Source organism: Bison bison, unplaced genomic scaffold, assembly GCF_000754665.1.
Source record: "Bison bison bison isolate TAMUID 2011002044 unplaced genomic scaffold, Bison_UMD1.0 scf7180017864289, whole genome shotgun sequence".
NCBI classification, from domain to species: Eukaryota; Metazoa; Chordata; class Mammalia; order Artiodactyla; family Bovidae; genus Bison; species Bison bison.
The window spans coordinates 12075884-12090713 of record NW_011494861.1 but is presented as its reverse complement, the minus strand read 5'-3'; the positions used below and the strand labels follow the sequence as shown (position 1 = coordinate 12090713).

The 14830-nt window shown below is 42.1% G+C and overlaps 1 protein-coding gene across 2 annotated transcripts in view; it reads left to right on the top strand.

Annotated features, from left to right (window-relative positions):
* Positions 1–1368: 1368 nt before the first annotated feature.
* The window catches only part of LOC104995963 (protein DDI1 homolog 2), a 43327-nt gene continuing 29865 nt past the window's right edge, over positions 1369–14830 (top strand). For both annotated transcript variants that reach the window (XM_010850042.1, XM_010850043.1), the window contains exons 1-4: positions 1369–1672; positions 9905–10034; positions 12661–12897; positions 14659–14785. In XM_010850042.1, the coding sequence (XP_010848344.1) occupies positions 1535–1672; positions 9905–10034; positions 12661–12897; positions 14659–14785 (632 nt within the window). In that variant the 5' untranslated portion in view covers positions 1369–1534. The remainder of the gene's footprint in view (positions 1673–9904; positions 10035–12660; positions 12898–14658; positions 14786–14830) is intronic.

Below are 14830 nucleotides of genomic sequence, written 5' to 3'. Positions count from 1 at the left end.
CAGTCCATGGGGTCACAAAGAGTCAGACACGACTGAGCGACTTCATTTTCACTTTCACCACCCTTATGGCAGAAAGTGAAGAAGAACTAAAGAGCCTCTTGATGAAGCTGAAAAAGTTGGCTTAAAACTCAACATTCAGAAAACTAAGATCATAGCATCTGGTCCCATCACTTCATGGCAAATAGATGGGGAAACAATGGAAACAGCAGTAGCTGATAAGTACCAGTCTTCTTCACCCCACCCACTTCTTCCACCTTCTGTCTTTATTTTCCACAGATAACCGTCCTCCTCCTTTACAGAGAACCATCTATAGTTGGTCTTTCGCTTACTTTCTTACCCCCCAATCTATCCACACTTACCAGCATCCATAGCTATCTTGATCCCTCTTCCCTTTCTTTAAAATAGAAGAGCGTGTTCCTACTCCCTGGGGAGTGGTGGGGTAAATGGGGAGATGCCAATCTTACATACATTGTGTCTTCCTCTTTCTGTTTCGGTATTCTGACTCATCCTCATGTTTTGGGCTTCTACTTCTCATCAGTTACGTGGCCTTAAATAGGCCATTAAAGTAGCACATATTTTATCCGGTGGATTCTAAGCTGTGCCCAATAAAGTTACTGCAGTGGTGCTCGGATTTGCCAGCGAGAGACAGTCCTGGTGAATAGAAGGAAAACTATTCACGAGGCAGGGAGACGGAGCCTAGGAGGAACTGAAAGTCAGTGTGGCAGGAGGGAAGAATGCAGAAGGGGCTCAGGAGGCAGGGCTGCAGAGGAAGGCAGGGGCCAGTGAGCTGGGGTCCTATACACTAGATAGGGTAATAATTTTGGTTTTAACCCTAATCATCATCATCAGAAGAAAAGCAAGCTCCCTGAGCCTCAATTTCTACGTTGGAAAATATGTTTTAGAACTATCTGCTTGGTTGTCAGTCTCCATTATCAGCTTCAGAGTTCCTTAAGGGCAAAGGCTTTTCTTTTTACGCATTTCTGTACCCACGTGGATATTTGCCAACTAGCACTCAATAAATGCCTGTTGGATGAATAAATGAGATTTTTGGAGTCCTCCACAGGACTTATTAGGCCAAGCGATGAATAGTTTTGCCTTTCTCCTCATCCCTTCCCGTGCCCTCATCCTTCCATCTTTCCTCCCACGACGCCCTCCAACCTTTTCCTGCTTCCCGCCTCCCGTCCCAGCCCCGCCCCTTCGCTGCGTCGCGAAGGCGGAGCGGGCCAGGCAGGCTTTACGGCATCCGCGTTGCGGCGGGGCGGGGCGCCGGGAGGCTGGCGCGCTTGGCGGCAGCGGTGGGAGGCAGGCCGGCAGGCAGGCAGACGGAGTCGCAGGCGGGTGGTGGCGGCCGTGCTTGCTGGTGAGGGCGGGAGGGAGTGAGTCACTGAGCGTGTGTGAGGGAGGGAAGGAGCGAGCGAGCGGGCGGGCGAGCGAGCAACCCGCGCCGTCAGCCTGCAGCACCAGCCAGGCCCCGCCGCCGCCCCGTCGCTCCGCGCCGAGGCCGGGCCGAGCCGAGCTGGGTCGGGCCCGGGCCATGCTGCTCACCGTGTACTGTGTGCGGAGGGACCTCTCCGAGGTGACCTTTTCCCTCCAGGTCGACGCCGACTTTGAGCTGCACAACTTCCGCGCTCTGTGTGAGCTCGAGTCCGGCATTCCCGCGGCTGAGAGCCAGGTACGCTGAGCAGCGATCGGGGCCTCCCTGCGGAGCTAGCCCTCCCGCCTTGGGGCCTCACGCCCTCCCTTTGCTGCTGGTGAGGAATTGGGGGGGTGGAGGGGAAGCAGGATGGCCATTCCCAGCCCACCCCCGCATCCGGGAGAGAGCTGGAATGGGGAGCTGCCCCCACACACCCCGAGGTTCGGGTGGGGTGCTGGGGGAGGGAGCAAAGAACCTGACCGCATACGCACCCACTGCAGCCTAAGAGGCGCGTGGACTGTGGGGCGCGTACCACCTTTTGGCTCTTTGGCCCCTTCTCTAATTTCCTGAGTTTGGGGTGTCATCGCAGACCTAAGAAGAAGCCGTAGGTTTGCGAGAGTTTATACATCCTGCTTCCCCAACCAGAAATACCAGTTTAGGTCTCTGTGGTAAATGTTCACCTGCTTTTTTGGAGAGGGCTCCTGCCTAAGTAAACTTAATTTACCTTTAAATATAAAAATTTACGCTCTAAGTGAAAGGAAAAGTTTGAGACTTGCACCGTCTTGTTTTGAAGCCTTTGGAAATGCTCTTTTTCCCTGTCACATGAGTTTCTGGTTAAATTATTTTTTTTAAGTAATTATTAGTTCACCTGAACTATTTCTCTGGTCTCTTCCCCCGTAGTGCGTCAAGATCCCTTTCTTTTAGATCCCAGTTCAGAGTCTGGGTGAGTTCAAAGCTCAGTACTTATTGAGGATAATAGCTTTTAAATGGGCCTCAGTGTGACTGGGTTGTTTCATTTCCCTTACCCTGCTGGAAAGAAATTCGGCTGCTCCTACATTTTAAGTAAGCAAAGTAATTTCTTCTCAGAAAATGTGTGGGGTCTGCCACCAAACAGAATTGATGACTATAACTCCGTGGCCGTCACACTAAAACATCTAAATCCTGAATTGATAAGTGGACCTTGAAGGACATAGTCTAAACATTAGTAAAATTATAGAAGTCGTCCAAGGCCCCAGAAGGTAAATCTTGATTTCCTACTGCAGTTATGAAATAGTTCCAAAAACTTTTGCCTCATTACAGCTTGTTCTGCCTTGTGTTATGGTAAACAAATGTGTCAATATTTTGTTCAGAAGTAAGTATGATTCCTTTACACTTTGAACTTTAGAATGTTGGCATAAGCTGAGTATCAGGAAAGACTTTATTTTGGGTCACAGGATGTCACTCAAATTGACATTCTGGCAAAATATACAAAGATATTGGTAAAAGGGATTTCTTGGAACTTCTGTAAAGGCATCCAGAAAAACTCAGGATCCAGTTCCTGTCTGTGAATCCCTCAGCTACAGAGCTATAAAACAACAGTTTAAGTGGGGAGGGAAAATCAACTCAGAATTTTTAAGGTGGCTTTTTCAGTTGTTCTCTTCCCTCTGGCTGTTCTTTTTACCCTGCTTACAATCACCAGTTAGTAAGTGGACTAAAAAAATGTAAATTGATTTTGTTGTTGGGCCTGAGAGAAGACAAAGATTGTGATTTCTGTATTCCTGCACTTTTTGAAATCTCTGTAGCCAAAAATGTAAATAAAGAGAGGGTTAGAGTCAAAGACGATTAATTGTATGGTCAAGGCACGCACTGTCCTGCCAGCGTGGCAGGTTTGAAATACCTTGCTAATTGAACGTTTAGGCTAACTCCAAATTCTTTCTTATTCATCGTCAGTGTTTTGGCATTTACTTCCTTCCCAAGCCAAATTAGCATATGGAAACCTGGGCTCCGACTGGTGTTAAGCCTGTCTTAAGTAGCCAGTAAACAACTCCTGTTTTTCAAGTTTCTTCTGTTGGCTCCATTGTAACCTAACACAGTGTCTATTTTAGGATGTCTGGTGGTCGGTTGTCTTTCAGTTGCTTGCCCATCAGGCAGGAACAGGATCCACCCTAGACATTTGAGTCATTTCCTTTCACCAAATCATAATAGTAAACATCATTGTAGTTTTTGTACACATATATATCATTTTCACTTCCTTGGCGTATTCCCTTCCACTGCGTTACCTCCCAGGGTTCTCCCCTGTTTCTCACCTCCCCCCACTCCCTCTCAGAGTTCTCCTGGTCTCTTTACCTTTACTGTCCTTATTTACCTTCTCTGTTCTCATTCCTTCACCTCCATTTCTGATGCCGTTTCTAAAGGGATTTTTTTTTTCTTGTTCCTGACTATTTCTTCCTGTCACTGTGTTTTCAGACCACTGGTCTGCAAACATTTTTGCTTACTTATCCTTCTAAGTAAAATGTTTTGAAATATTCATCTTTGTGATACATATAATTAATATATATGAACTAGTGGTATATGCATAATATAAATGCATGTATATTACATGTATGGATATATAATAGCTGTAAACATCAGTTACATACATGAAGTAATACGTTAGGTACAGTATAAACAGGCCCAGGATAGAATTTAAGGAAGGATAAACTTCCTTAAAATGGAAATGAAAATTCTAATATTTTCTATTTTCTTCCTGCATCCTTGAAGAACTATCTTGAATGTCTGACCCACATTAAAGATCACTGGTTTATATTTCAGTTTTTCAAGATTGGCATGGATTGTGCATGAGGGTACAATGGGAAAAGGTGTTCATTTTTAACAGCTCTAGTCGTTGTAATAGTTATAATGCAGTGATAACAAATTTAGAATAGACACAATCTCTACATGTGATTAAAGCTGGGCATGTTCCATCTCTTAACACAAGTGTGGGCTTGGAAGCCAGGCATGGCCCTGTTTGATGCTTTGATGCAGACTTGGCTGGAGAAATTTCAAACAATTATAGGAACTTAACTTCACTTGCAATTAATATCTTTGCATTTTTGAAACATTGTTATAATTTACCCCTGTAGGTGGCATGTGGTTAACAAAAAAAAAGTGTGCAAGGTGTGTAAGTACTCTCAAATGAAAGGCATATTTAAATACCAAATAATAGCAGTAACTGTATGATCCTGGAAATGAAGCTGCACACAGCATGTTCTGTGGTTTGTAAAACACTATTTTAAACCAACAGAAACTGAAAATTGCTTTTGTAGCTGATTTTGGCATGCTTGTTTTCACAGGTAGTTTTCATATATTTCTTTTCTGTTAAATACTACATGTTCATTACTTGTAACATACACAAAAGGAGAAAGAAGAACACTATTATTTATTACCTAATAACTCAGATAGCTGCAGTTTACATCGTAGTATATTTTTTCCTAAGCTTTTTTCTTCTTATAGTTAAAATATATCTTTTAAACATGTGGCCTGAACTATAGTAAACAGTTTCATCCCTTACTTTGTTTAGTCAAAGTACATTGTCAACATTTTCCCGTTAACACTTCAATTTTTTTTCCTTCATTTTTTTTTTGACTGCGCTGCACAGCGTGTGGAAGTCTTAGTTCCACAACCAGGAATTGAATCTGTGCCCCCTGCAGTGGAAGCTCAGGGTCTTAACCACTAGAATGCCAGGGAAGCTCCTCCCATTAACATTCAAATCCTCACAATTTATCATTTTAATGGCCACATAATTTATCATCATATAGATGTATTGCAATTTATCTAATAGTTTCCCTATTGCTGGGCTGGAGAAGGCAATGGTACCCCACTCCAGTACTCTTGCCTGGAAAATCCCATGGATGGAGGAGCCTGGTGGGCTGCAGTCCATGGGGTCGCTGAGGGTCGGACACGACTGAGCGACTTCACTTTCACTTTTCACTTTCATGCATTGGAGAAGGAAATGGCAACCCACTCCAGTGTTCTTGCCTGGAGAATCCCAGGGACGGGGGAGCCTGGTGGGCTGCCGTCTATGAGGTCACACAGAGTCGGACACGACTGAAGCGACTTAGCAGCAGTAGCAGCATTGCTGGGCATTTTAATTGGGGGCATGTGGAACCAGTTTTGAATAACATTTCCATGGATACCTTTATTCTTAAGGCTTTGTCCCCATTTCTGATATAGGATAAATTCTTAGATATGAAATTGCCAGATTTTTGAGAGGCTCTTAGTAACTGTTGCCAAATTATCTTCCAGAACCGTTGTAAAAGTCAAGCTGACTGTTAACATTGGATAGTATGTGTAGATCACTTGGTATATAGTGCATTTTCAGTTAATAGTAGATACTATTATGAAGCTGTTCAAATTTGATTCTAAGGGTTTTGTGGCTGTTTTATGATCCTTAATGCTAGAAATGTATTGTTATGATACCTGTTGATTGATTGAAGTTGCTCATTCAGAGACCTGGAAACTTGACATCCTACTTAAAGGTTCTGGAGTCATATTAATTAGTCTATCACTGAATGTTGGCTAAGATGAGAATTCAATCTCCAGGGTGTCTACGCTGGAGCAAGTACTAAGAGTTGTGCCAGTTTTGGAGATTAAGGCTTGTAGTTGTATAAATTTTCCTGTTGTATGTTCTTATAAATGGCAAAACTTGAATTTTGAGCCTTATAATCTTTGAGCTGCATATTATGAATGGTAGAAAGCATCACCAGTGCCATTATCAAAACTTGTTTTGACTGGTAGAAATTTGAAACCATTTATCTCCTGGAGTCTCATATTAAGTTGAAAAATCATTCAGACTTATTCTGGGACATTGGTTGCAGAATAATTGTTTCTTAGATTCTTAAGCCTGTTTTAACAACAACAATAACAACAACAAAAGTTCTTTGTGGCAGTTATAATTTCAACTGAGCTGCTATCTCATCTGTGCCCTTGGACTAGAATGGTATACATCTGCTGCTTTGTCAGTATGGAGAATGTTTGCTCCTTACCCACATTCTCCAGTCTAGTGTTTTTAGGAAATTGGAGCAGATAGCAGTCTTCCATATTTCATGTACACGTTTGAGGGTAGTGACTACCTGGTTCTTACATTTTTATTGTTAGATTAGGCCACCTGCTTCTTAAATTATGTTGTCCACTGAGGAAAAACTGTTTAGCTAAACAGTGATGGATTGATGTATGGCACTGTAGAATGGGAATCCAAAGAGTGAGGAGTTGCCAGTGCTCCTTTCTTCCTGTTCAGGGCAAGGGGTGCATTGGACAATGGATGTGTTTTGATCCTCTGGTGAGTAGAGGCCTTTACTGGTGCGTGTGTACGCGCTCAGTTGTGTCCAACTCTTTGCAACCCCGTTGACTGTAGCCCGCCATGTTCCTTTGTCCATGGGATTTCCCAGGCAAGAATTCTGGAGTAGCTGCCATTCCCTCCTTCAGGGGATCTTCCCAACCAAGGGATCGAACCCACATCTCCTTTATCTCTGTGTTGGCAGGCAGATTGTTTACCACTGAGCCACCTTTAGTGGTGATGGGTGGCTTAATAGCCCTTGGAAAGGTCACCCAGCTAATTCACCAGGCCATGTTGGACTTCTGTTTGGGAAAGTTGTGTGTGGTTCTAGGGGAGAGTGTGGCTGTAAAGTCAGGCAGATGTGGTTCCAGTCCCAGTTTTCTTAATAGCCTTGGAGCCTCAGGTCACTTAACGGTATATCAAATGGGACAGTTAATGTCTGTTTCATAAAGTGGTTGTGAGACTTAGGCAAGAGAATATGAGGATTAAGCGAGAAACTGTGAGAACCTAGTGAGACGCTGGCTCTGGTAGGAGCTCACCCAGTGTTAGCTGTCTGCTGTTTTAATATGGCTTTCCGTGGAGTACTTACAGCCTGAAGAAAATTCAGTAATCTTGTGGAATGGAGCATTCAGATTCTCCTGAGTTTGATTTCTTTGAGTAGATAAGTAAACGTTCTTTTATAAAAAGTGCAGTTAGAACCTGCTGACTGATCACGTGTCTCTAAATACACTGGTAGTTGAGTTTCTGACCCTGGAAAATTGAATTTCTTACCCGATAGGCCTTAGGCCACTAGTACCTCCATTATGGTTGCTTCACAAAATCGAAGCCCCTCTGTTGGAGCTGGCTGCGTAACGTTTCTCTTGGTATGCTTCTTGCTGCACACCTCAACCCAGGACACTTGTCACTTCAGATTTGTGGTGGTTTTTAAAGCAGTCCCAGAAGTCATACTATGACTCTCAGATTGTATTGCAAACCATCTGTGTTGATTCTGGTGTACTTTTACTATGAGATGTGTGCTTAAGTGGGCTTCCCAGGTGGCTCAGTAGTAAAGAATCCACCTGCCAGTGCAGGAGACGAAAGACGTGGTTTGATCCCTGGGTGGAGAAGATCCCCTGGAGTAGGAAATGGCATCCTACTCCAGTATTCTTGGAGAAGTCTGGGGCCTGTGGACACCACTGAGCAACTGAGCACAGTACACAAGGTGCTGATTAAGTAGGGGAGTGTGAATAGGTTGATAGAATAACAGTTGCGGTCTGTTGTAACATGTTTAAACTTTGCATGTGAGGGTAAAAACTAACAATACTTTTTCTAGTCCTGTACAGAACTTACAAAATAGAATTCAAGCTACAAACTCTGCAAATCCTTTTTTTTTGGCTCAACCCCGGAAGTATTTGATTTTGGAAGCAACTAAATTCAGTTTCTTCTTCTATTTCTTATGTAAGTGCAGATTCTGAAAGCAGATATGGCAGATTTTTTTTTTTCCCCCAGTTTAAATCCTCTATTTTTCATGTTCTGTGTCATGTTTTGCTGTGACAGCTATGAGGATATGTGAGGAAACACTGTAAAATGGTAGTATAGCAGAAAGACGGGGAAGGGACAGCTGTGTGTAGGTATGATTATCTAGCCCCAGCTACATGCTTGACAAATGGAAAATGTGAAGCCCAGACCAGTTGAGTGATGGGGGCCTCGTCAGAGTCAGGACAGAACGCAGGTTCCTCAGTTTACCAGTGGCCTCCTGGAAAGTGAATCATTAGCGAGAAAACCATTCAGAGCCTCTGTTTATTCTGAATACCTCTCTACGGAGTAGGTCATAATGCAGGGTAGGCTTTCACGTTCCTTCATGGTAAAATCAGTGTGTCCGTTGTGTATCTCTTGTTCTTTTCACAGCCCGTTGTTTCATCTGTTTTTGTGCTCTCAGGCTTTCTTCAGTGTTTGATTGCACATCATACAAATATTTTTATTATTGTACATCCCTGATCCTTTTTTCCATCTGTGTTTAATTGTGCTTTCTGAATTTCTTCCGCTTTTCTCTTCTACTCATAAACATAAGAGTGATAAAAGTTTGAGGATGGTTGAAGAGAAGGAAGAACTTACTATTTGCAACCTCTCGGACTTGCCAAAGTGGAGAGGATTTAAAGGTGGACACATGAGGAGGTACTTCACTGGTGGGCCAGTGGCTAAGACTCCCAGAGCAGGAGGCCCGGCTTCAGTCCTTGGTCAGGGAACTAGATCCCATTGGTGCTGCAACTAAGACCCAGCACAACCAAATAAAAAAGAAAGAAATGGACACATGGGGATGTCATGTCTTGCAGCATGACTGGAATTAACGCTGTATCATATTTTTGAAAGTTGCTAAGGGTAGATCTTAAAAGTTCTCATCACAAGAAGAAAATTTTTATAACTCTGTGAGGTAACAGACGTTAACGAAATATATGGTGATCATTTTACATTACATACGTATATCAAATTATCATGGTGTACAACCAGAACTAATACAGTATTGTATGTCAATTATATCTCACTAAAACTTGTGGATGGGGAGTCAACATATTATTTAATAGTTTTGTAGTTATCATCCCCAGAACAAATCATTCCCATTTCCCTCTCTGCTAAATATTAAATCTAAAATTGTCTGCCTCCCTTAGATCCATTTGTCCTTTAATTCAGCTAATACTTGGGCATTATTCCTCTTCCAGGCCCCTGTTCTAGGCAATTTGGATATGGTGAAAAAAGCAAAGTTCTTGTCCTCGGAGTATCTTACTTTTTCATGGGGCAGAGAGACCATAAAGAAATAAGTATATAATATGGGAATTGAGGGTGTGTCTTAACTAGGGTCATTAGGGAAGGACTCTGAAGGGATAAAGTTTGATCAGAAACCTTAAAAAAAACACCAACCTGGGAAAGAACATTCCTCAGGTAAAGAGAACAACAAGTGAAACAGCCTTGAGGGGGAACTTGCCGGTGTTATTTGAGGAACAGCAATCATGGTATGAGATGAGGTTGTGGGGAGCCAGGGACCAAACTGTTTGGGCCTTTACAGGAAGGATTTTGGCTTTTATTCTAGGTGTGATGGGAAATGGCTGGAGGGTTTGAGCAGGGAGTGGCATTCTCCAATGCAGAGGAAAACTGTGGTCTTTCTGTTCTGTGCTGTGTTACTTCTCAGCGCTTTATACTATTCAAATCTTTTCTGGTTGTAGATTGTCTACGCTGAAAGGCCTCTCACAGACAACCACAGATCACTGGCGTCTTACGGCTTAAAAGATGGCGACGTTGTGATTTTACGACAGAAGGAGAATGCAGACCCTCGACCTTCGGTGCAGTTCCCAAGTAAGGCAGCTTGTAGTGATTTCACAGCCCTGGCAAGCGTGTAGTAGATAGCATAGTTCTGGGTCTTGGATTCGCCTTGGATTCAGACTACAAGGATACAAATCCTGACTGTGCTGCTTGCTTGCTGGGTAACTGTGGACAAGTTAACTTCTCTGAGTCCATTTCCTCACCTGTAAGACAGGTGCTGTAATTAACCACAACTCCTAGAGTTGATGGGAGAATAATGCATGTGAACCTTCAGCACAGAGCAAGCCTTCTCAGTAAACGTTAGGCTCAGTTGTTAGCAGCTGTCATTTTGTCCCGGGAAGGACTTGCGAGGCTGCAGGTGCCTGTGCTTCGTGGCGGGCTTCTGCTGGTTTGTGTCTGGCCGCCAGTGACAGGCCTTTGCTGAGCGTTTCACAGTCAGCCAGGCACTTGTGCCCACATTTCATCCCATAACTGTAATAGGAGAAAAGATATCTCTTGACATTTCTTAACCATTAGCAGATGAAGCTCTGATTTTTAAATAATCATTTCCAAAGTTGCATAGCTAGTAAGTGACAGCACAGGATTTAAAACTTGGTGTTTTCCTCATTACTCTGAGCCTTATGAACATTAAGCAGTTGGACCACCAAGTTCTGTTTTTTTCCCACCAGCTTTGTTAATCATGAAAAAGAAACTGTTACTTGTTTTAGACACTACGTCTAGAATCTGTGCATTGAGAATTAGGAAGTTTCCATGTCCTTGAAATAGTGTGCAAAGTTGTGTGTGTATCTGTGCATTTGATGAGGAGATGGTCCATAGCTTGCTTCAGATTCTCAAAGACGTTTAGGTGTCTGGGTGAGGAAAGACTCCAGTTTAGAACGCAGTGCTTCCATTCAGCCTGAAACTAGAGCTATGGGAGACCATCAAGTCCTGTTCCTTTCATTTCTGAATAATGTTATTCCCTGGGGGTTACTGTTAAACTTTAGAGAGAGAAGTGATTGAGATATGCCCGTCAGTCAAACCCAAATCTTCCTCTGGTCAATTTGGTGAAATTGTTAGTTCCAGAGATTCACTGGTTTTTTTTTTTCCCTGACTGTGCCACAGGATCAAGAGAAGCCACTAGATGGGGGAGGGGAGGCAGTCTGGTCTATAATGTAGACAGGTTTTTTCAAAATTATTCTGAAGTGAGTGGACTCTCAAGATAACAGTTGAAATGAAAATTTCTTAACCCATAAGGAGGACCCACCCAACCATATATGTTTTGCTGGTTGACCTAGATTAGCTACTGCACAAAGATTATCTTATTCACTTCACTTTGTCCATTGGCTCAGAGTTCATGTGCATGTATACATACACGCACACACACTGCCCACTGAGGTCTGTTTGACAAAAAGTGCCTAGTTGAACCCATGCTAAGAGGCTGAAACTTTACACATGGGTGTAAGCATTCCCTTTTTCTAGTTGAAGTCCAAAAGTCTTCAGGACAGCCCCAGACTTGGAACAGGTACAGTCATCAGATACATTTTAGGGTTGAAGAAACGTGGGTTCACTCAGTCTTAGCCCATCATTCTGGCTACATACTTGGGTTCTGTTTGTTTTCTTTTCCCTATTTAATAATACGGCTCTTTTTTTTTTTTTCCAATAGCAGCTTTATTGAGATATCATTCACTACTACACAGTTCACATGTTTAAAGGGTGCAATTCATGATTTTTAGTATATTCAGAATTGTGCATCCATCACTATGATCAGTTTTAGCACATTTTCATCATCTTTACAAAAAACTGTGTACCCATTAGCAGTCATTCCCCATCTGCCCTCACACCTCCTGCCCCTCAGCAACCATCAATCTACTTTCTGTCTCTGTATTTTCCTATTCTGGACATTTCACAAATGGAATCATACTATATGTGGGTCCTTTGGGTAAAGCTCCCTTTTATTTTTCTTTCATTTTAATAAGGTCAGCTCACCCTGGAGTATGGAACCTGGGATGTGGGCTGTGAACCTGTGAAATCTTTTGGTGTGCTCAGCACTGAGAAGCTTTGCAGTTCCTTTTCTTCTTTTTTTCTCTTTGGTGAAATGATTACACCCACTGGCTCCCCAGGGTATGAGAAGAGTTAGCAGTGATGCACAGATGAAAGCATAAATTCGAAGCACTAATATGTGTAGCACATACTTGTAGAAGTTAACATCTAACATTCATTTGATATATATAGTATTCTTTACCCAGGATGTCAGGGCTTTTTGAAGCATGTGTCAAAGCAGACTAGGATTTTTCTTAAGACCTGCATTCAGATTTATGTAGTTATATTTGAGACTGACTTTGATTTTTTTTTTTTTTTAAGACATGAGTAATTAAAAACTTACTATCCTGGGATATTTTATCAACCCCAAATTTGAGATCATTACCATTGTCTCCTTATCCCTACCACCTCCCAAACCCCTGTTTTTCTCTTTCTATTCTTTCCTACCTGTTCACTCTTGGACTGCAGTCTTTATATTCAAAGTCAGCGTGAGAAAGAACCAGGGAGAGGGCATTCAGAATGTCTATGGTTACTATCTACTACTAATACATACCACGTATGTGCAAATTGGCTGCTTCCTTCAAATACTTGTTCTTATGGAGTCATTTGAAGTAAACTTTGAATCAATTCTCCCCAACAGACTTACCCCGAATAGACTTCCGTAGCATAGCTGTGCCTGGCACGTCAAACACCCGGCAGCGCCAGCCACCAGGAGTGCAGCAGTCCCACTCAGCCCCTGGAGAAATAGCTTCATCTCCTCAGGGCTTGGACAATCCAGCCTTGCTCCGAGACATGTTGCTGGCCAACCCCCATGAGCTGTCCTTGCTGAAGGAACGCAATCCACCCTTGGCAGACGCTCTGCTCAGTGGAGATCTTGGTAAGCTTATAAAATTGGAAGGCCGTCAAGCTGACCTGAGGCGAATAGTTTCACAGCAAATGGGGAGAAATTCAGGCAACTGGTCTGTTCAGCCCACTGAGTCACGTGACTTCTTGAACATATCAGTTGGTCTGTGAGAGGTAAATTAGTGCTGATGTCAAAGACTGGTTAGTTGGCAATAGTGACAGAACTTTAGGGATATCAAGAATTCTGAAACCCCACTCAACCAGTCCCCTTCGTTCCTCTTTTTTTCCCCCTAATTATTTCAGCAGCATATAACCCAGGTACAGATATTTTTTAATTGAAGAATAAGTGATTTACAATATTGCTTTAGTTTCAGGTGTACAGCATAGTGATTCAAGAGATTTTAGTTTGTTTTTGTGTGGGGTTTTTTTGTTTTTTTGCAGATACTATTTATAGCCAGGTACTAGTATTTCAGTCTGTTTCGTTAGACCCTCAGTTAAAGAGGGTCCAGTTAACCAGCTGATGCCAGATGAAATGATTTTAGTTCCAGCTCCGGTGGCATCAGCCTGTATGGCAGAATGCAACCCCTTTATTCCCATTCACCCCAAATTTAATGATAGTGGGGCTGTCACCAACTGTCCAAAAGTTTATTTGGAGCTGTATTTGAGCCATTCTTGTATTTAACAGAACATTCATTTTTAGTCATCTTTATGACAGTTTTCTCTGTAGATTTCTCCAGTTTTACTTCTGGGTTTTGTGAAACCCCACTGATTAAATTTTAGAACAAACAGACACTTAATGACTCATTCCTCAGTAACCATAAAGTTTAGGTAATATTTCCCTATAAAGAAATACTTAGATTTTAAGCATTCAGTTGATTGAGTTTTGACAAATTAATGTAACCAGCACCCTAGTCAAAATATAGAACATTTCTATCACTCCTGAAAGCTCCATTATGTTTTCTTCTAAGTCAGTTTCCACCCCTTATCAGCTCCCTCTATTCTGATACTTATCATGGGTCAGTTTTTGCCTAATTTTTATTTTGATATAAATGGAATCATATCTTATGTCCTTCCTTGTGTCAAGTTTCTTTCACTCAACTTGGTGTTTTTTAGATTCATCCATGCTGTGTGTATTAGTTCATATGACCATTATCTTGGTTTCTTTAATTTCTTTTGCAGCATATCTAATTGCCAAAGACCATGATGATGGCACTTTTATATTTATGCATTTGAATATACTTACATCTAAGAAATATCAAATAAAAGTGGTTCTTGTAACATACATCTTATCTCAAGCAGTGTTTTCTCTTTACTGATTTTTCTGCTTAGAATCCATCAGGTAATACAGATAGACTAACAGTAGTTTGCTTATAATTTATCTGCTTTAAAGCAGAGAGTATTGTAAAGGAGAAAAATCTAGAAGAGGAAAAGAGGGACGGTAATGCTCTATTTTATTTCTAGGTAATAGGATAATAAAAGTGGGGAGAGGGGAGGGGAGAGTCATTTATCTGCCACACTGAGGGTCATTCTCCACTGATTTAAATTGAAAAGTCATCATCTCTGAGATGGTGTTTGCAAATACTTTATTTCTTTACACTAAATTTAGGTAAATAGTAATCTTTGCCTCCAAGAATAGAAAATAAACGTTAATTTCTCATCTTAAATGATTTTTAGCCATCCTTTCTGCATCTTTTACAGTTGTATCTTGAGAAATTGTTTGATATGGAAAAGTACTAATAAAGAAAATATAATGATTCTTAAGATCACCACCACCACCCCCACCCCATTCTTGCAGAGAGATTTTCTAGGGTCCTGGTGGAGCAGCAACAGGACCGAGCCCGGAGAGAGCAAGAAAGGATTCGTCTCTTTTCTGCGGACCCTTTTGATCTTGAAGCTCAGGCAAAGATAGAAGAAGATATAAGGTAATAACTCCTTCGCCCAAAGAGCAAGATTTAGAGAATCCAGAT